The sequence below is a fragment of the Silurus aristotelis genome (genome assembly GCF_946808225.1).
Source record: "Silurus aristotelis genome assembly, chromosome: 2".
Classification (NCBI taxonomy): domain Eukaryota; kingdom Metazoa; phylum Chordata; class Actinopteri; order Siluriformes; family Siluridae; genus Silurus; species Silurus aristotelis.
In genome coordinates this window covers 21,599,201-21,620,883 of record NC_139575.1, presented here as the reverse complement: position 1 = coordinate 21,620,883, position 21,683 = coordinate 21,599,201, and the positions used below count along the sequence as shown (strand labels likewise).

The 21,683-nt window shown below is 36.3% G+C and overlaps 2 protein-coding genes across 4 annotated transcripts in view; one reads left to right on the top strand and one right to left on the bottom strand.

The window, feature by feature from the left end:
* Positions 1-21,683, top strand: part of LOC310720288 (uncharacterized protein) — a 179,008-nt gene that overhangs the window by 18,316 nt on the left and 139,009 nt on the right. The gene's annotated exons all lie outside the window — the stretch shown is intronic.
* Positions 1-21,683, bottom strand: part of grm4 (glutamate receptor, metabotropic 4) — a 183,480-nt gene that overhangs the window by 54,746 nt on the left and 107,051 nt on the right. For both annotated transcript variants that reach the window (XM_083529395.1, XM_083529396.1), the window contains exon 3: positions 1,007-1,223. In XM_083529395.1, coding sequence (XP_083385521.1) covers positions 1,007-1,223 — 217 coding nt within the window. The remainder of the gene's footprint in view (positions 1-1,006; positions 1,224-21,683) is intronic.

Here is a 21,683-nt window from a genome sequence, read left to right as displayed (position 1 = left end):
AAAATGAACATGTAAATAAGGATCCTCTATGTGTGCAGCAATTTAATGATCAAGTATATTAGCAAGTGCAAGCACAGGAGGATTCAAGAGAAACCCAGCTCAGGGTCAGGTTCATTAAATTCAAGTTAACTTGTTTATTCTGTTCAGCAAAATCTTTTAACCTTGTTAATTAATTAATTAGTTGAACCAGGTGTGATTCAGCAGGGAAATCAGTAAACCACACTAGACTCTGTTTAAGTGCAAGTTTAGAGTTCGTCGCTTGAATTACACGATCCTCTTTACCAGGTTGTAGTGTTGCTCTTATCTCAATAGTGTTTATTTCAAAGCAAAGACCTCTGCACTCTGCCCTATTTGATATGGGGAAAGCATGCCTACAGTGGGCTTTGACAAGAGGTGGGTCCTGTTATTGTAGCCTTAGAGCTCTGTGACAAGAGATAAAGCCAAACCATTCAAGTGTGTTAATCAAACTGAATTTCTAACCTTACGGTCAACCTGCTTTTCTTAAGAATTTTCAACATTTTCATCCTGTTTGGAAACAAACCTAAATAGTAGGATAATTAGTAGGATAATTAAGAGTAATGAAGTTTGAAAATATTGAATAATTGAGTTAAACAAATCTATTTCCAGTATTTTTAGTAAGTCGCATTTACTGGTTGAGATTTATAGCATTCATCAGATACATAATACTACCATGCATACAGTAATAGACATATCATTTGTTTTTGACTGAACAAGGTTCAAGGTGCATTTATTTTAAATTTTACTTAATTTGACTTTCTCTAAACCAGCCCCATCCATTCTTTGTATTTTTACTGAGGGCCATTGGTGGGGCTATTGAACTTAGCTGCACAAAAGTAAAGAAGAAATATATGTTAATGGATTTTGTTAATAATTGTTGTAAATTTAAAAAATTGAGCATTATTTCGACCAGCCAGCTCTGATAATGGCTAATTCCAACAGTAGGAATAAGTAGGAATAAGAACACATTCATTAAACCGACACTTACCATCCTCACGAGACTTCTGGATGAAGGCATCAACCCCACTTTCTCCGTAATTTCCCTCGGACGCTACAGTCGAGACGTAGTTCCACCCCATGTGTCTCACAATATCCACCATTGCCTGGGCCTGGTAGGTGTCTGGAGGAACCACTCGAGAGAAGAAATCATATCGTGTGTTGTCACTCAGCTCTGGTGCTGTGGAAGCGTAGCTCACTTGAGGGATCTGTTGGCAATGAGAGCAAAAATTCACAACCTCACTTAGTATCTTAAATGATTTTTCCCTACAGGTCCCAGCATATAACTCTGACAGCCTTCAAGGAACCTCATTAAGAAAAATAAACACACATACTTTTACTGATTTTTGTTCTCCTAAAGACTAAAGAAAACATATGTAAATGTAAATGTGGTAAATAAGGTAGATATGCACGTTTTTGACACAGTAGGAGGACACAAGTCAGTAGGAGGACACAATGCAGGCTTTTGTGACTTTGTTTCTACTAATAAAATGTTGCACCTTTCTAGTGACTGATAGAATCTCACCAAGTGTTTTATTTTGAGAGGAGGTGTCTAGCATGTGTCCCACCTTCCATCCTTAAACTGCAGTTCTCAGAAAGGAAAGGTTACACTTTACTGCCATGAATATCACCCTGCATGATTTTACACTACTCTGACGTCATCATTCTCACCACGACGTGCCAACAGATGTGCTATGCACACCATACTGTACGTAATTCTGCACAGCTACAGATAGAGGATCTGTTTAAACATGCATTGGCCACTTGTGTCAGGTTTAATATCTTTTTGCATTACTCACCGAAGAGGAAAGCAACTCATAGGACATTGAACGTGACAACTTGCAGATAGACATTGGGAACAGAGTAAAAGAGTACCAGAGATCTGGTCAAGGTATCTTTATGGTAATTTCTGTGAAATTATTTAAAGACTCTTTTTCTTGTTGCATTTTCAAATTAATTGCCATTTTCTCTTTTATTTGTATTTAGGTTAAATAAAACCTGTGTAAATCTGAATTGTGTACAGTATCTCACAAAAGTGAGTGCACCCCTCACATTTTAGCAACCATTCTAGTATATCTTCTCAAGAGACAAAACTATAGAAATGAAAATTGGATATATTTTAGAGCAGTCAATGTGCAGTTCATATAGCAGTCCTCTGAAAATAACATACAGTTATCATTGTCAAAATAGCTGGCAACAAAAGTAAGTACACCCTAAGCGATAACAGCTGTAAATCGTGTAACCATGCAAAGCCACATAATCTATTCATCATGTTTATGTTTTTGTCTGCTTGACAGGACCATACAAATATGTGTATTTATTTAAAAAAAATACATTATGTATTAGAGCAGTTACAATTTGGTGCTTGAGTACAATTCTCTCATACTGTCCACTGGATGTTCAACATGGCACCTCGTTGCAAAGACTCTCTGAGGATTTAAGAATTAAAATTGTTGCTCTCTTTAAAGATGGCTGCTATAAGAAAATCAGTAACAACCTGAAACTGAGTTACACGTACAGTGGCCAGGGTCATATAGAGGTTTTCCAAGATAGTTTCCACTCGGAACAGGCCTCAAAAATGGTCGATTAAAGAAGCCGAGTCTGTGTGTTAGGTGCAGGAGCTGGCTTCAAAAAACAGATGCATGAGTGCTGCCAGCATTGTTTTAGAGGTTGCAAAAGCGGAAGGTCCACTTGTCTGTGCTCAGACCATTCGCTGCACAAAGCAACAAGTTTGCATGGCCATCCTCCCAGAAGGAAGGTTCATCTGAAGTTACCATGCAAGAAAGTCTGCCAACAGTTTGTTGAATACAACCTGTCCAAGTGCATGAATTACAACACCCTGGTGAGGAGTACAAAAAAACTGTGTATTGCCTAGAGTCCAGCATGGTGGTGGAAGCATCATAGTCTGGGAAAGCATGAGTGATGCTGGTACTGGGAAGCTGTGGTTCACTGAAGAAAACATGGATTCCAACATGTACCAATATGTGCCACAGAGACATTTTATGACATACATCTGACACAAGACCATTCAAGATGTTCTGAGTGGTGCTTGCATTTAACAGTAGAAGAACATCACTGGATGATGAGCAGACATCAGGAAGACCTTCAACGAGCTCAACCCCTAAAAAATGTCAAAACCATTTGATAATTTGTGCATGGTGATCATCAGAGAACAATCCACATGATCCCGCACCCACATGATTCCGCACCCAACCTATTTGCCAGGTTTGGCAATTCACAACAAAAACTAATATTCTCTGAGTATGTTATCCGTGTGTTAGAAGTTAGAAGAGGTAGAGTTTCTCTGGTATTACCTTATTAACCGTCCATGTGGAAACTTAGCAAAAGTTCAGTTTGGTGTCCTGATGGTTTACTTAATTTAAAACACCATAATTACCTAAAAACATTTACAAGAGTATTTTGTCTCTATATATATATATATACAGTGCCTTGCGAAAGTATTCGGCCCCCTTGAACTTTGCGACCTTTTGCCACATTTCAGGCTTCAAACATAAAGATATAAAACTGTAATTTTTTGTGAAGAATCAAAAACAAGTGGGACACAATCATGAAGTGGAACGAAATTTATTGGATATCTCAAACTTTTTTAACAAATAAAAAACTGAAAAATTGGGCGTGCAAAATTATTCAGCCCCCTTAACTTAATACTTTGTAGCGCCACCTTTTGCTGCGATTACAGCTGTAAGTTGCTTGGGGTATGTCTCTATCAGTTTTGCACATCGAGACACTAAAATCTTTGCCCATTCCTCCTTGCGAAACAGCTCGAGCTCAGTGAGGTTGGATGGAGAGCATTTGTGAACAGCAGTTTTCAGTTCTTTCCACAGATTCTCGATTGGATTCAGGTCTGGACTTTGACTTGGCCATTCTAACACCTGGATATGTTCATTTGTGAACCATTCCATTGTAGATTTTGCTTTATGTTTTGGATCATTGTCTTGTTGGAAGACAAATCTCCGTCCCAGTCTCAGGTCTTTTGCAGACTCCATCAGGTTTTCTTCCAGAATGGTCCTGTATTTGGCTCCATCCATCTTTCCATCAATTTTAACCATCTTCCCTGTCCCTGCTGAAGAAAAGCAGGCCCAAACCATGATGCTGCCACCATCATGTTTGACAGTGGGGATGGTGTGTTCAGGGTGATGAGCTGTGTTGCTTTTACGCCAAACATAACGTTTTGCATTGTTGCCAAAAAGTTCGATCTTGGTTTCATCTGACCAGAGCACCTTCTTCCACATGTTTGGTGTGTCTCCCAGGTGGGTTGTGTCAAACTTTAAACGACACTTTTTATGGATATCTTTAAGTAAGGGCTTTCTTCTTGCCACTCTTCCATAAAGGCCAGATTTGTGCAGTATATGACTGATTGTTGTCCTATGGACAGAGTCTCCCACCTCAGCTGTAGATCTCTGCAGTTCATCCAGAGTGATCATGGGCCTCTTGGCTGCATCTCTGACCAGTCTTCTCCTTGTATGAGCTGAAAGTTTAGAGGGACGGCCAGGTCTTGGTAGATTTGCAGTGGTCTGATACTCCTTCCATTTTAATATTATTGCTTGCACAGTGCACCTTGGGATGTTTAAAGTTTGGGAAATTTTTTGTATCCAAATCCGGCTTTAAACTTCTCCACAACAGTATCTTGGACCTGCCTGGTGTGTTCCTTGTTCTTCATGATGCTCTCTGCGCTTTAAACGGACCTCTGAGACTATCACAGTGCAGGTGCATTAATACGGAGACTTGATTACACACAGGTGGATTCTATTTATCATCATTAGTCATTTAGGTCAGCATTGGATCATTCAGAGATTCTCACTGAACTTCTGGAGAGAGTTTGCTGCACTGAAAGTAAAGGGGCTAAATAATTTTGCACGCCCAATTTTTCAGTTTTTTATTTGTTAAAAAAGTTTGAGATATCCAATAAATTTTGTTCCACTTCATGATTGTGTCCCACTTGTTGTTGATTCTTCACGAAAAATTACAGTTTTATATCTTTATGTTTGAAGCCTGAAATGTGGCAAAAGGTCGCAAAGTTCAAGGGGGCCGAATACTTGTACATATATTGTCTTATACACATTAGGGGTGTATTGGTTAAAAAAAAAAATAATTTTACGGTTCAGTACGTACCTCGGTTTTTAAGTCACGGTTCGATTAAATTTCAGTACGATTAGGGGGAAAAGTGTTTTTTTTATTTATTTTTTTAACTCAGTAAATTAATTGAGAACATCAACACTTTACATTTTAAAAACAATTGTAATGACAATTTTCATGGAAATGCCAGCTTGGCTAAATTATATAACAAATAATATTTTATAATATAAAAATAAATAAATAGAATAAATCAAATTAATGCAATACACTCTTTATTATTTTGATTACATTGGCACAAATTAAATTAATGAAATTAAATGAACCTTCCGAATTTTTAGGATTTTCTTCTTTTAAGAGAAATTCTTAAAGCTGGGAATAAAACTCTCAAGAATCCATATCGCTACCATTAGCCATTTTTCATGCATGTGCAAAACAAATTTTAGATGAGTACTTAAACATACTGTAGCAGAACGAATAAATCTATTGGGAACTTGGACATTATTAAGAGTCTATAACTATAATCTAGTAGATTTCTGTAGCACATCCTCAGTTGTAGTTTATTGCATGTATTTATCTAAATTATTAAGCAAAATGGTAGCAAAAACAGATTAAAAAAATGTTAATTATTTATTATTTATACCTATAAAATAATAATCAATAGTTAAACATTAAATGGTTACTGTTATTTTTAAAATTGTTAGTTGCTGATCTGGATATTAGTTTACAAGGAAGGTTATAAGTGGACATTTTCACAACATTTAATTGAATATTACTGAGACATAGCAAAAGATCTTGTTGAATGTTCCGGCTCCCACTCACTCACTATGAATACTAACCTGTATTTTAAATATATAATCAGAGCCTTAAGGGGCACTTAATCATAGCAGCTACATTTAAAATAAACTATTTGCAAACGCATTTTGAATGACTGTGTTTGTATACAGTAAATTCATAAGATTAATTTACCCTGTGACTCAAGTTAAGTAATAGCATAAATGCCTACCGGTAGTATCCTTCCATTTCTCTTACAAATATCCCTAATCCCTAATATCACTTAGGTGTGCTCTCTAACTGCATGTTGTGGTGAGCTCATACAGTAGTTCACAGCTGGAGCGGGTGGCTGCTTGCAGGCATGGAGAGGCTTGTGGCTAAACTAATTTGAAACAAATATGCCTCTTCCATATCTGACAGTCTTTCTTGACTGTTATCAGCTGTTGTTTACTCTGATAGGAGATGCAATTTTCACATCTGTTACTGTCAAGCTAAGTGGAGCAGCAAATGTCTGAGCTGCAAGAATAGGGATGACAAAAACACTGTGTAATTGTTAAACAAAACAGATTGGTCCTGTGCTAGGAACAGGCATTAGACTGGTGAATTGTGTTGTAGAGAAAGGTTCAAATGCAATTGCATGAGCAAGAAGGCCAATTTTTCATTTAATATTAATAAATTACTTGCTAAAATGGTTTAGTGAGGAGCTCACATCCATATTTAAAAGCAAATTTAAATGTGCTCTGTGCACCTCTACAGATGTTTTTTTCTTACTAATTCTGGTGGAAAAGTGTTTTAAATTGGTATTCTATAGAGATCTGGGCCTTTCTGGTCTAGAGTGAGGATATTTTTAATCTGGGGATACAAAGCACATTTGGATATGGGCGACTTCCAAATGCAAAGAACTTTAGAAAATAGTTGCGTGCATGATAGTCTTAAGCTCACAGGCAAACAACATTCACAACTTCTCAACACCTCCCCAAACCCCCTTCATGAAAGCATTCAGACACTTTGTTCCTCTGATCTCCAACTGTGAAGCAATAAAATTAAAAATGTCAGTCTATTGGGCTGGGCATACTGAGATACACAGTGAGTGACAGAAAGCAAGACATTGTTTTTTTGCCAGCAACTGACCTACATACAGAGGTTGCCATTTATGTCAATGTTGGTGAGAAAAGGTTGTCTATTTTGGTTTTACTGTTTTAACCTGTTTTACTGTAGACAGCATAATTTAATTAGACTTAAAACTAATTGGGTTCATTTATACCGTATGAGAACAGCAGTGGGTTCATGTAAATTATTTGTAATCAGCTCAAGCCTACACCACACACATGGATGGATGGATGGATGGATGGATGGATAGATGGATAGATGGATAGATAGATAGATAGATAGATAGATAGATAGATAGATAGATAGATAGATAGATAGATAGATAGATAGATAGATAGATAGAAGGTTAAAGTTTCACATTGTGGATTAGCTATTGCAATGATATTTCCATAATTTATCCTTGACCTTTGAAGATTTATCAGTCCATACTGTCTGGAAATTGTGTCTAGTCATGCTTATCTCATTTTATCTTGGGAGAAACTGTCATATCAGGCTGCCTCCTCATAATGTTTCCATCTCTCCTGCAACAAGCACATTACAGAAACTAAACACCTGGTGTGGTGAATTAAATTAGTATTTGACTCATATTCCAGGCTCGTCCAGAATGGGCAAACGGGACATTCATAGCATAATGTAAAGTCTAATTTAACCAATCTTCTAAGTCTTGAAGACTAGCACCTTATGCTGTGCTGAATGTGTGGTATCAGAAGTAATATATAGGGGTTACATAGGGCAGAAGAGGAAGATAAGTCATTGTCAGTCCATTATCTCCTCTGAGCAGCATGCTTTCTGTCAGGCTGAGGAGCAGGAGTGCAGCTTATCCAGTGTCAGAGTCAAAGAGTTTGGATATAATCACCACTGTGGACTCCAGCCAAGCAAGTAGGCTAAACAAAATCAGCTCTGGCTATTGATTTATTAGTAAATTAGTAAATGTGGCTGTCTCGCACAAAGGTGTAAGACAGCCAGCAATCATTACTGAGTAGAGGCTGTGCTTGATTTTGTTGTACAATCCTGGTTGTCAAGTTCTAGTTTACAAAAAAAAATATTTTATATTAATTAAAGCCTACTTCCTGTACACCCTCACCCACTACTTGCCAAATTCTATTTATTAAAAACATGTGGTAGCATTAGTAGTAGTAATAATAATAATATAATAAGCTAGTTATTGCCAAGCAGCAGAAACAGTTGCCAGGGGAAAAAGAAAAGAAATAATGGATTGCTTTCCCTGTTGTAAAAACTGAGAATGTTGATTTCAGGTGACTATGAACATGGAATTATACATGAGCCAAAGTGTTGTAGTCTAAGAAGTCCATGTTGGTAAGTTGTGGTGCATTCTGGGATATGATATTTGTTTGACTCAAATTCTGACGTGATATAGACATGATAGAAGTATGTAAAAGTAGCAGTAGTATGCAACTGTTTCACACATGCTTGGGTAAGTCTTGTTATTTATTGTCAATTTGATTTAATAGATTAATTTTAAAAGCCTGATTTTGTATACTTCTGGGCATTTATTTTTATCTCTTTAATTCCCATCATATTCATTTTTTTTTAAATCTTAATAAGTACTTTCTTAGTAAGTACTTAAAGCAGCTACAGACAATCACAATGAATTTATAGATAAATGCATTAAGCAGTGTGTAAGGTATGTCTGGAATTGGCTCCAGGGAGTTAAATTTTTAAGTTTAATTTTAGTGAAAGATGTAGTAATGAGCTATTACAAACATTTTTTACCCCCAAGATTTTCTCATCTTCGTCTTTTCTCTTTATTTAGAAACCTAAATCAAAATATAACAAGTGCCATATGCTAATCAGACATAACCAGAAGGAGCTATTTTATCATCTAGAAAGAAAGTACTTTCGTACATCAGCACATATTTTCAGGGATAAAGAGTCCTTATAATGCAGTGCAAATTAGTGGGGAGATAAATATTTATCATGACACAGCTGTTATTTGCTTTATGTTCACCTGTTATTATACTGTAGAGAGTATAATTAGAGTCAAAAACAGTAAGGTTAAATAAATCAACAAATGATAAGCTTCATTAAACAAAAGGCTGACATGACAAACACCTGAGGCCAGCTTAGTAAGAACATGCTACACATAGCCTTCTTCTTCCTCTTTCGGCTGTTTCCATTAGGGGTCACCACAGCGGATCATCTGTCTCAATACTACTCTGTCCTCAAAATCTGTTACTTTCAAACCAACTACCCCTTCCCTCACCACATCCAAAAACCTCCTCCTTGGTCTTCCTCTTTTCCACCTACCTGGTAGCTCCATCCGCAGCATTCTCCTAGCAAAATACCCCGTGTCCCTCCTTTGCACATGTCCAAGCCATCTCAAGCTAGTCTCTCTCTAACCTTGTCTCTAACACATACTACATGTGATGTCCCTCTAATAAACTTATTTCTAATCCTGTCCATCCTCGTCACTCCCAATGAAAATCTTATCTTTAGCTTTGCTACCTCCAGCTCTGCCAGCAGCCTGCACCTGCCTGCACTCTTTTCTTCACTTCTCTAACACACTCTCCATTACTTTGCACTGTTGATCTTAGGTACCTAAACTCCTCCACCTTCTCCACCTCTTCTCCCAGCAACCGCACCACTCCACTGCCCTCCCTCTCATTTACACACATGAACTCTGTCTTACTCCTACTGACTTTCATTACCCTTCTCTCCAGCATGTATCTCCACCTCTCCGGGCTCTTCTCAACCTGCTCCCAACTTTCACCACAAATCACAATATCATCTGCAAACATCATAGTCCATGGAGACTCCTGTCTGACCTCGTCTATCACCACTACAAACAGAAAAGGGCTCAGAGCCGTTCATTGATGCAGTCCCACCTCCACATTGAACCTGTCTGTCATTCCTACTGCACACTTCACTGCTGTCACACTGTCCTAAAACATGTCCTGCACCACCCTCACATACTTCTCTGACACACCTGACTTCTTCATACAGTACCCCAACTCCTCTCTCAGCACCCTGTCGTATGCTTTCTAAAAATTTACAAACAATGCAATTCAAACAATTCACAATGCAACTACTTCTGACCTTCCCTATACTTCTCCATCAACATTCTCAAAGCAAATAATGCATCTGTGATGTTACTACAGGTCTGCACATCTTCCTTATTTTCAAAGAACGGTACCAGCACACTCCTTCTCCCTTCCTCAGGCATCCACTCACCTTCCAAAATCTTGTTGAAGAATCTTGTTAAAAACTCTTCTGCCATCTTTCCTAAACATCTCCATACTTCTACTTGTATGTCATGTGGCCCAACCAACTTGCCACTCTTCATCCTCTTAATTGCTGCTCTAATTTCCTCCTTACTAATAATTTCCACTTCCTGCTTCAACATCTCCATGTCATCCACCCCTTTTCTCTCTCAATTTCCTTATTCATCTGAACACACTCTCCTCACTAGTCAACACATTTCCATCTGCAACCTTTATTGCGCTAACGTGCAGCACATCCTTCCCAACTCGGCCCCCATACCTCTCTAATCGCTACAAATTATTTTCTTCTTCTTAAGTGTCCAACTTCTCATACAGCTCTTCATATGCCTTTCCTTGGCTTTTGCCACATCCCTCTTTACCTGTTTCCACATCTCCTTTTATTCCTGCCTATTCTTTTCATCTCCCTGCAAATCCTAATTCCGTTTCTGTTGCAATCTCTTTCAGGCATAGAATATTGTCCACCTGTTTGCACCTTCCTCTGCTCTTATACGTCACCCTATGCTCCTCCTTCTTGTTAAAATATGAATTTACCACTGCCATTTCCATCCTTTTCACAAAATCTACAACAATCTGCTCTTCCACATTCCTCTCTTAAAGCCATAACTACCCATCACCTCCTCATTACCTCTGTTCCCTTCATCAACATGGCCATTGAACTTTGCCCCAATCACTAATCTTTCATTCCTAGGTACACCTTCTACCACTTCATCTAACTCACTCCAGAATTTTTCCTTCTCCTCCATTTCACAACCCACGTGCGGAGCATAGGCACTGATGACATTCATCATCATCCCTTCAACTTTCAGCTTTACGTTCATCAGAAACTCTCTTCACCTCCACTACACTCTTACTGTACTCTTCTTTCGGGATCACCCCTACACCATTTCTCTTACCATGATAAAACAGTTTAAACCCACCTCCAATGTTTCCTGGCCTTACTTCCTTTCCACTTGGTCTCCTGAACACACAACATATTTACCTTTCTCTGCTCCATCATATCAGCTAACTCTCTCCCTTTATCAGTCATAGTACCAACATTTAAAATGTCCACCCTAACCTCCACTCTCCTCCAATTCTCCTTTCCTTGCTGTCTCTGTTGACATTTTCTCCCTCTCCTCCTGCTCCTTTGGCCAATAGTAGCCCAATTTTCACCGGTACCCTGTTGGCTAGCAATATCTGTGGTGATTTTGGAAAGCTGTGACCAATCCAGAATGGAATTTTGGGTTTTGTTTCACATATTTGATTTGGCTCGTTTTTTACGCTGGATGCCCTGCAGCCACCAATCTGGACGAGCTCACAGAGACTGTAACTTCATACATCAGTTTCTGTGAGGATATGTGCATCCCCACCAGGTCATTCTTATCATTCAATAATGATAAACCGTGGTTTACTGAGAAATTCAAACAGCTACAACATGCCAAAGAGGATGCTTACAGAAGTAAGGATAACATCTTGTATAATCAGTTCAGGAACAAACTAACAAAGGAGATCAGATTAGCTTAAGAAACTACTCAGAAAAGCTGAAAAAAACTGTTTTCAGCCAATGTCCTGGCATCAGTATGGACTGGTTTAAGAAAACATTACCAAGTACAAGACACCACCCCCACAGTCCATGAAGAATCAACAACTATCTGAAAATCTGAATGTGTTTTACTGCCAGTTTGAAAAGCGCAATCTACCACCCCCACCCCCTCTGATCTGCACTTCACACATTTGCCTAGACCCCCCCCCCCCTGCCCCCCCCCCTCTATTTAACCTGCGCTTAAGGTATGTGTAGAGGATGTGAAACAAGCCTTCAGAAGACAGATGATTAGGAAAGCTTCAGGCCCAGATGTTGTTATATCTGCCTCTCCAAACGTCTGTGCTGACCAACTGGCCCCTATCTTCACACTGGAGCTGTGTGTAGTTCCCTGCTGCTTTAAATGCTCCACTATCATTCTGGTCTCCAAGCCCACCCCAATCTGTCAGTGTATCACCAGCTTCCTGACAGACAAGCAGCAGATAGTGAGGCTGGTCAAACTCACATCCAGGTCTCTCACTATCAGCACTGGTGCTCCCTAGGGTTGCGTTCTCTCCCCACTGCTTTTCTCCCTGTACACTCTAAAAATCCCTCTTCTGTCAAGCTCCTGATGTTTGCAGACAACACTACAGTCATCGGCCACATCCAGGATGAAGAAGAGTCTGCTTACAGACTGGAGGTTAAAGACCTTGCTGTCTGGTGCAATCACAACAACCTGAAACTCAACACGTTTAAATCAGTGGAGATGATCGTGGACTTTCACCACTCACCATCATGAACCGCACTGTAAGAACAGTGGGGTCATTCAAGTTTCTGGAACCTGCTGAAACAGTTCTATTTAGCCATCATTGAGTCTGTCCTGTGTACATCTATAACTGTCTGGTTTGGTTCATCAAGAGGCTACAGTGTACGGTCAAGACTGCTGGGAGGATTATTAGTGCCCCACTGCCCAACCTCCAAGATCTTCCAGAGTGAGGAAAAGGGCTAGGAAAATCACTTCGAACCCCACACACCCAGCTCACTCTTTCTTCGAACTGTTGCCTTCTGGTCGGCGCTACAGAGCTCTGTCCACCGGAACATCCAGGCACAAAAACTGTGTTTTCCCCCCACAGGCTATACTCAGCCTGAACAATTCAAATATTAATTATTAATACTACACATTGTCCATCATAACTCATATATTTATAAATAGAATCCGAATGGTACATTTGCACACTTGTAAATACATATCAGTACATTCATTAAAACAATATTTCTACCTCTATATATAGTGCATTATTTAATCTGTTTTACTTATATTATGACTGTACTTTCCCCTGCACTGGAAGCTCCTGTCACCAAGTCAAATTCCCCTGTGTGAGTTATGATACTTCGTAATAAAGCTATGTCTGTTTCTGATGCTGTATGTTGAGTTATTTTTAGAGGACAGTAAATCTGTACTGCTATTCAAGTTGCACATTGACTACTCTGATATATATATCCACATTTTATTTCTATAGTTTTGTCCCTTGAGAAGATATACTAGAATGGTTGCTTAAATGTGTGAGGGGTGTACTCACTTTTGTTAGTTACTGTATATATACTGTACGTTCTGTTCCTATTGTGTGTGTTTATAAGATTTATGAATGTCAAAAATGGTAAAACAGTTCATGACAGAATTAAACAAATTAAGAATGAACTTTTTATTTATAATTGCACTCATATAAAACAATCATTCTACATTACTATAGTAAATATTTTAACAGAAGAAAAAAAATCTAAACAAGATCCAAAAGAGGCAATATGTGTGCTATGATTGTAAACTTAAAATCACTGCAGAAGTAAAATATGATATGTGAATGTGTGAAATCAGATGTGACTGAATGACACCTGACTCCAGACTCCTGAATGGAGGAATTGATTATGAATAACACATACACACACACACACACACACACACACACACACACACACACACACACACACACACACACACACACACACACACACACACACACACAATAGTCCAAAGTAAAATAGCATGCATTAAATGTAGTGAAGGGCAAAAATCCCACAATAAAAATGCACAAATTAAGTACACATGCTTGAAAAATTCTTTGTAAAAAAAAAACAAGATTGATACATACTTTGTTTTTTACAGTTTTTGATGTTGATGTTCCACATTTTTACATACAAAGTTGTTATTCTTTTATAAAGTAAAGTTTAACCGAAGTTGTTTTATAATCACGTTACTATAAATTTGTACTGTGAATGTTTACACAATAACCCTAAACCTACAGACAGAAATCTAATACTTGGAACAGGAATATAAAAAGCTATAAATCACTTCCATGTAGATCATGATAAACTCAATAAGAATGCTACACTAGCACCTCCCATGCTGCTGCTTCTTCAGATGTTTAATAGAGAAAGGCCTCAATTATGAAGACTTGTAAAGAACATTAATTATTCAAAGTAGCCTCTGTGCCGTAGACCTCTCAATGGTGACTGTGGGTGAAATATTGGCAAGGGAAAATACCACCTGCTTAATTATGGTGATTAGCTCAGGGGGCCTGCTCCCCTTCCCTCCACAATCCATCCTTATTTGTCTACTTCACTGCTAATCGTGCTGCGACAGATGCAAAATTTATGGTCAGATTTTTGCAAGTTTACCTTTTGTCAGAAACTTTGAAGTACATCTGTGAGTTTCTGACTGATTTTTGCTTGTAATTACTTAACCATCAAAACGTCGAAAGTAATCAATATTAAATTAAATGTACAATTGTAATGTTTTTGAACCATATTTACGGTGGCCGAGAAGTACAAAACACATGACTAACAAATCCGAAAACAAAATAACAAATCCAAAAACAAAATAACAAAAGCAAAAATAAATTAACAAATCCAAAAACAAAATAACAACCCCGTAAACACAACAACAATTCAGACAAATCGAAAAGGTAAGTAAAGTTTGTGAATGGAACACTTACCGATCATTGGGCGAGACACCTGTCATTCAAGATATACAGGAAATGAAATCTTAAACCTTTGTTTCTTGTACATGTGTAAGGTTCTCCGTTTACTTTAAACTATTTTTTTTTATTCGATTAGTGCACCTTTTGAATATAAGAACATAACAGAAGTAAACATTGGCAATGAAGGAGAAACTGTTTTATTTCCTTGTATATCTTGAATGACAGGTGTCTTGTCCAATGATCCGTAAGTGTTCCATTTGCACACTATACCTATCTTTTCCGGTTTGTCTGAATTGTTTAAACCGGAAAAGGTAGGTATAGTTTGCAAATGGAACATTTTACTTTCGGATTTGTTATTTTGTTTTTGCATTTGTTATTTTGTTTTCGGATTTGTTCGTGTTTTCTAATTTGTTAATTTGTTTTCTGATTTGTTCATGTGTGTTGCACTTCTCAGCCACCGTACATATTGGATAGATGGATTAATTGTAAAAAATATTTGTTATAAATTTGTTATAAATTAACTGTAAAATTTAAATTTTTCTTTTCTTTTGACAGATGAGTTTTAAAAGTCTTACTGTTATTTATTGTAAAAAAATACAAACATTGTTCATAATTTTCTGTAAACAACCTCTTTGGGAAAGCAGCTCCACATCAGCACGAATTTTCAAATTTAGTCCAACTGTGTTCTTTTAAGGTGAGCTATGCCAATCAAGTAGCAGGGTGGACAATGGCTGTTATTTTTTCAGTAGCCACATTATTTCAAAAGAAAATGCCAAACATTTGTGTTTTAACATTTCTGCTGCACAAAACTCATATCATTTACCACTTACATTTTTTTAATGAATCAAATTGAATCATCTACTTTTCAGAGCACATACATATATAAATGCGTTTGAAAAGTGCATGTATCTATACATCTACACATTTATCTATAACCTGTAACACTGTAAACCCTTTAAATTAGAATGTCAATTACATATGTGCATTTCAAAAAAATCAGTTTTTTACATAGTTTCTCTACAGGATTGCAACATCGATATAAGAATAATTTTGCCTACTACAAAGGAGAAAAAATATTTTATCATATCATTAATGTGCTGATTGATGAAGTGGTGCAAATCATTATGCTTTTGCCATGCTATGTGTTATTTTTCTTAGTTGAGAATAACGATTCTTAATAATCGACAAAAATAAAACAAATTATATAGAGACTTAAGTAAATATTTCTATAGATAGTGCTATGGCAAAAAAAAGTGCTATGGCTTGATTAAATGTAATTAAATTTATAGATGTGTTTCATTGTGTTTGAAGGAATAAATTGAAATTCAAATATCTGGATTTCTATAAAGCTGCTTTGTCATGTTGTCTACTGTAAAATGTTAAAATAACATAAAATAAAGTTAATTCAATTGAATTACAGTGGATCAAAAGCAATGGAGTCTACAATTGAAATGTGTCAGAGCTACAGTAATGTGCACCATCCAAAATCCCAGAAACTCACCAAGATCAGACTTAAAGCCAACACCCAGAGCAAGAGCAGATCACCCAAGCTTTACACTGACAATGAAGGCCAGCCCTGAGGCCAGAAATTGACAGCAGCAATTACTACTGATGAATGACAGACCACAGCGAGTGACACATTGACTCCAACAATATGCCTCTTGTGAGAGATAATAGAGTGACAGTTAAATCCAAGACAAACACTGCATAAAATAAATTAACATCTTTTTTTTCACTCCTGGGTCCAATCAATATGACGGCACATAATGATGTGGGTTATCTAAAATGAGATCTATTCAAGCTCGCTATTTTTAAAATAAAGGTGAATAAACAGAACTTTTGTGTGTAAGCTCGATAAAAGGACAGACATTTTTTAATGAAGTGTCCCATGTCCATATAATTGTGAGATTGTGCATGATGAGGAGATTATAATGTCTCTCAAAGGTTGGAAGACACCTTTGTTTTTTTAAATTTTCTAACTAATGTCTGGTGTTCAGCAACCACAAATACATCTCACAGTGGTGCAAGAAATGTTTCAAGAGGAGGAAAGTGGTGCTGTGTTTAATGGAATAGCCTGCCCTGTCACCTAACCTTAACCTCATAAAGCTGCTCTGGGAAAAACTGGATGGAAAGGTTTGAGAGAGGTGTCTAAGCAGCTTTGCTAACCTTCAGGAAGTCCTGCAGGACACATTACATTACCTGCAGGATACATTAGAGCATCTCTGAGAAACAAGTGGAAAAAGAAAAAGTTTATATTATATAATAAAATGGGCAATGTGACCGTGACTGAAACGTGAAATGTATTAGATGCCCCCTGGTGACAAGGTGTGTTACAAATCCTGTTAACCTAGTCAGTGTGGCGAAACATTTATACATATGTACAGGTTTCTTTTTTTAGAATAGATAAAAAGGGTTCATTTGGGATCTGACATCATATGGGTTTGCTGAATTCTTTGCATGTAAATAGCCAGTGATTGCCCTTTTTTCAAAGATGACACACATTTTCTTTGAAACATCATTGATATTTTTTTTGCTAATACAAGACAGTGATCACAAGTTTGGTGTCTGTTGTACATTAAACAGCAGTGCAGTCTTGAAAAATACACGTTCATCCTTTTCAAGTTTCTGATCGTGCCATGATACATTGTTTCTGCTGACTTGAACTGCTGGTTACTAGATGCTACTAAACTGACGACTGATAGGTATTTGTGGTGTGGCTCTAAAGATTGACTAGAAAACACATTAATATCTCCTTTATGTGCACTATGTACTCAGCAGTATTGCTCATGATTAATTGCTTTGTGTGCCAATATTTATGATGTTATAAACACATACTGTATTATGGTCAATATTACCTGGAGTCGCCAAAAGCATGTATGTCATTATAAACCTACAGTATGTTTAATTTCCATGTTTGCAAGTAGTTAAGTCTAATATTTAATATTTTAAGTAATAAGAAATTACAAGGAAAATCCTTATTTAAATAAAAACTGAAAATTGTTCCCAACCCTACATCTGTGCTCTTCCATTGGTACAATCACAGAATTGCTTAATGCAAGCAACATTATGCACTGAATAGCGGCATTAGAGAGCTCCAGCCCTAAATGTTAGAAAGTCCTAAATAGGTCCTCATACTATTGTTAATGTATATTTAGATGTTATTTAGCTTTTTTTTTTAGACCTTATTTTGCATTTGTAAAATACCTGAGTGACATTTATAAAAGCACTAGAGACTCTCCAAATCTGGTTAATTAATATGTTACAGATAAATCACTAAATCAATGATGGTGTTTTTCTTTTGTCTTTGTTAAATAAGTTGAGTTTTATTCATTTATATCTAGCCTTAATGTTGTGGAGTGTCAGCTAATACTATAGAAAGCATAAAGCGTCTTAATATATACCTTCCATTTATGTTATAGCCAGAAATCCAGTCAGAGGCATGCTGTTATAGACAAATATTTCACATCTTTTGATTTATAAATACAGCTGCACTTTGGTAGAACATTGTATCAACATAAAATCTCTTTAAACACTGATAAGATAGTGTTTAAATATTCTACATTATTCACATTTTAAAGCAATGACCCTAAATGGTACAAATGGTAAATGGTACTAAATGATATAGAGACTTTTTTGTATTTTTGTAGCTGTACTTCATTGCAGTCAGCAACCATAATTTTGTGCCAAGAGCAAATGTAACCCACTATAATAGTTGCTCAATTCTCCTGCAGTACCCAGTATCCATATTTCCACTAGATTTGTTTTCTGTCTCCACAGCCCACCAAACCTCAGGCCAAGTAATTAAATCCGGTGCCACCACAGAAACCATACGCATTTCCTTTCCTGTGACACCAGACATCAGTATCCATTCATATTCTCAGACCTCTCTTTACCAAACAAAACAGGAAGACCATGTAGCTTACACAATTCATCATGGGATTCACTGTTTACTTTGTCATGGCTTATAAAGGATTAAAACCTTTACAGATAAAATGCTTCATTTAGAATACGGTTTACTTATCTGATCACTGGTCACTGAAATGTTTCTGGCCTAGACTATTCAACAAATAAAATAAAATTAATTGTTAATTCTTGTCCAGCTTTAGTAAGTAAGTAGAGCTGTACTTTAGTGTGTTTATCTAGCAGTTGGTTATCTGCTCTCATTGTTTGTTTCCACTTGAACTGGATTTCCCCTTAAGCTTGGTGTTCAAGCACCTACCAACAAATAATAACCACAGGGGGGACTCTTAAATTATGTTCTGAACTTATAATTGTACTGTAAAGGTATAAAAAACGCAACTTGTCAGCGGTTTTTAAATTACATAAATGCATAGCTGGTAAATACTGTTTTGCATTGGTGGCATGATGTGTTATATTAAAGTAGAGCACCATAAAAGAATTATGTAAAATGACCTGGATACGAAGCATACAGATAATAGTGTAGGATTATTTTAATATATATAACCCCACACAAAAGTCTAAACTTCTTCCAGCTTTGCCAACATATTTCAACTCCATTATAGTATAATGTATTATAAAAAACCCATAAATTTTTTTTTATATAATAAAAAATTTATCAAGATAAAAATGGATAATTATTAAGCTTTTAATGCTTATTATAACTAATCATTAGTCAGAAACTAGAAAAAATTACACAGATACTGCAGGCCTTTACCTGCTTTATCACTCCTGGTTAAATTTATAAGGCCTTTGATGAGCTGAAACAGGTCTGGCAGATAACCAAATAATGACTAATTTTTTAAGGAAGAAAAAAGAAAAAACTGATAAGGTGTGTGAGTATATATATATATATATATATATATATATATATATATATATATATATATATATATATATATATATATATATATATATATTAAATATTATATTTATACATTTTGTACACCCAAACACGTTTTAAAATTTTAAATATAAATTTACTGCAAGAGTGTGTGTGTGTGTGTGTGTGTGTGTGTGTGTGTGTGTGTGTGTGTGTGTGTGTGTGTGTGTGTGTGTGTGCATATATCTATATATGTTGTACCTTATGTTAGTTAATAATAAAAAATAAAAAAAAATGTAAATAAATAATAATAAATTGACTTGATTGTTGTTAAATGGCTTACATTATTGTGGTATTACAAACCCTGTAACTATGTATGAACAGAATTTTGTAGCACACTGTATCATACTGCTGGGAATATTCACTTAGAATTGAGAACCATTTCTTTGCTGAACCTTGGATTTACATAAGCTCATTAGTGGACATGTTCTTGTGCCACATCACCTGAGTCAGGGCAAGTCATTATTATGCCACAACAGGACTTTATTTAAATAAGAACATGTTTATTAATAATGCCTCTGTGTGGAAACTCATTCAAATTCTAGCAGCATAAAGTTAATTCTAGAATGAGGAGAATGAGTTTGGAAACAACAATGAAAATTACTCATGGGCACACCATCTTTTGTTTTACTTTAAACAAGATTTGCAAATTGCCCTAATCAAATACAAATATACCCTAGGGATCTGCTCTGATTAATTTTAGAGACTGTCACACCATATTCATATAATTCACAATATTAAAAGATCATCAGAGGATAAAAAGCATGTTTTTTTTTCTCTATATGTGTTTGCAAAAAAAAAAAAAAGAAAAGAAAAGAAAACAGGTATTGGAATATATTTTTTCTTTTATCAAGAGGAAATGCATCACCACCTCAGCTGTCGTCATAGCATTGCCTCTGATCTTTGATCCCCCCCCCCCCTCTAGTTTCCCACACAACGAATTTTGGAGGGTATTGTGGGTGAGATAGAATGAAAGAAGAGGATGAGGGGAGAGAGGGGCAGTGATTTTGTTCTACAAGCATAGAAAAAGCTTTGAATCCATTAAAATTTCATGAAGTACTTTCGTCACTCAAAATATCAAAGGCTTTCCAGCAATCATAGGATCGGACATTAGTTACGCGGTGCACATATTGCCATACTCACCCAGCCTAGACAAAATTGTAGTAAACAGGAGATGCAATTTACATAAAACATTCCACTAGATCATTTGGATATTGTTAATACAGAGTCTGGCACTTAAATGTATATTTGTGATGCTTTAACAGTATGAAATTGGTCATGTGTCACACCATATAGCAAGAGGTTTTATATCACAGAAATGGACACCTATTACATTATTGAAGTTTGGTAAACAGCACAAATAACTAACATTATAATTCAGCTTTTATATGTTGTTTAACAATTGCAAAGACAAGATGACAAATACCAGAGTTACTAATTCTAATCATTTGAAATGATAAATCCAAATTATTCCAAATTTTGATTGTTCAAATGTACTTAAGAATAAACGGATTGAGATGAATGAAAAGAGTAGATATATTAACATGCAAACTCATGATCATCGTGTAAATGATGATTGGGTAATGAAAATGGCCCAATGGCCCAAAAAGGCAATTAAAGTTGTTTGCACATACTGTAGTAAAGACATGACCACAAGTTAGTTGCTGTGGATTAATATATCTGTAAAAAAAAATGTATGTACAATGAGCTCAATTATTGTTGCTGTTTCTAATTTCAATTTCCCAAACAGTCTGTTTTTGTTTCAAAGAAAGCATTTTTACATGATATAATATAATATAATATAATATAATATAATATAATATAATATAATATAATTAATCAAGCAGTCTTTTATGTGGGTTTTGTATGCCACATGAAGGTAATGAATTTAAAATATATGAGTAATAGTTATTTTTTCTTTACAAAAAATGCTGTGGGTGGCAATGGCAGTATGTGTCAGAAGATCACACAGGGTTTTCAGGCAAATGCAGTTGTATTAAAAGATCAAGCAGATAATCCAGAGAGCAAACTCAGTGCAAAAAACAGGCATTGTCAGGTGATTGGCAAACAGAATATGCTAGGTTAGAGATACAGAAACCAAAAACATTAACCAGAATACCTGCACAGGAATCATC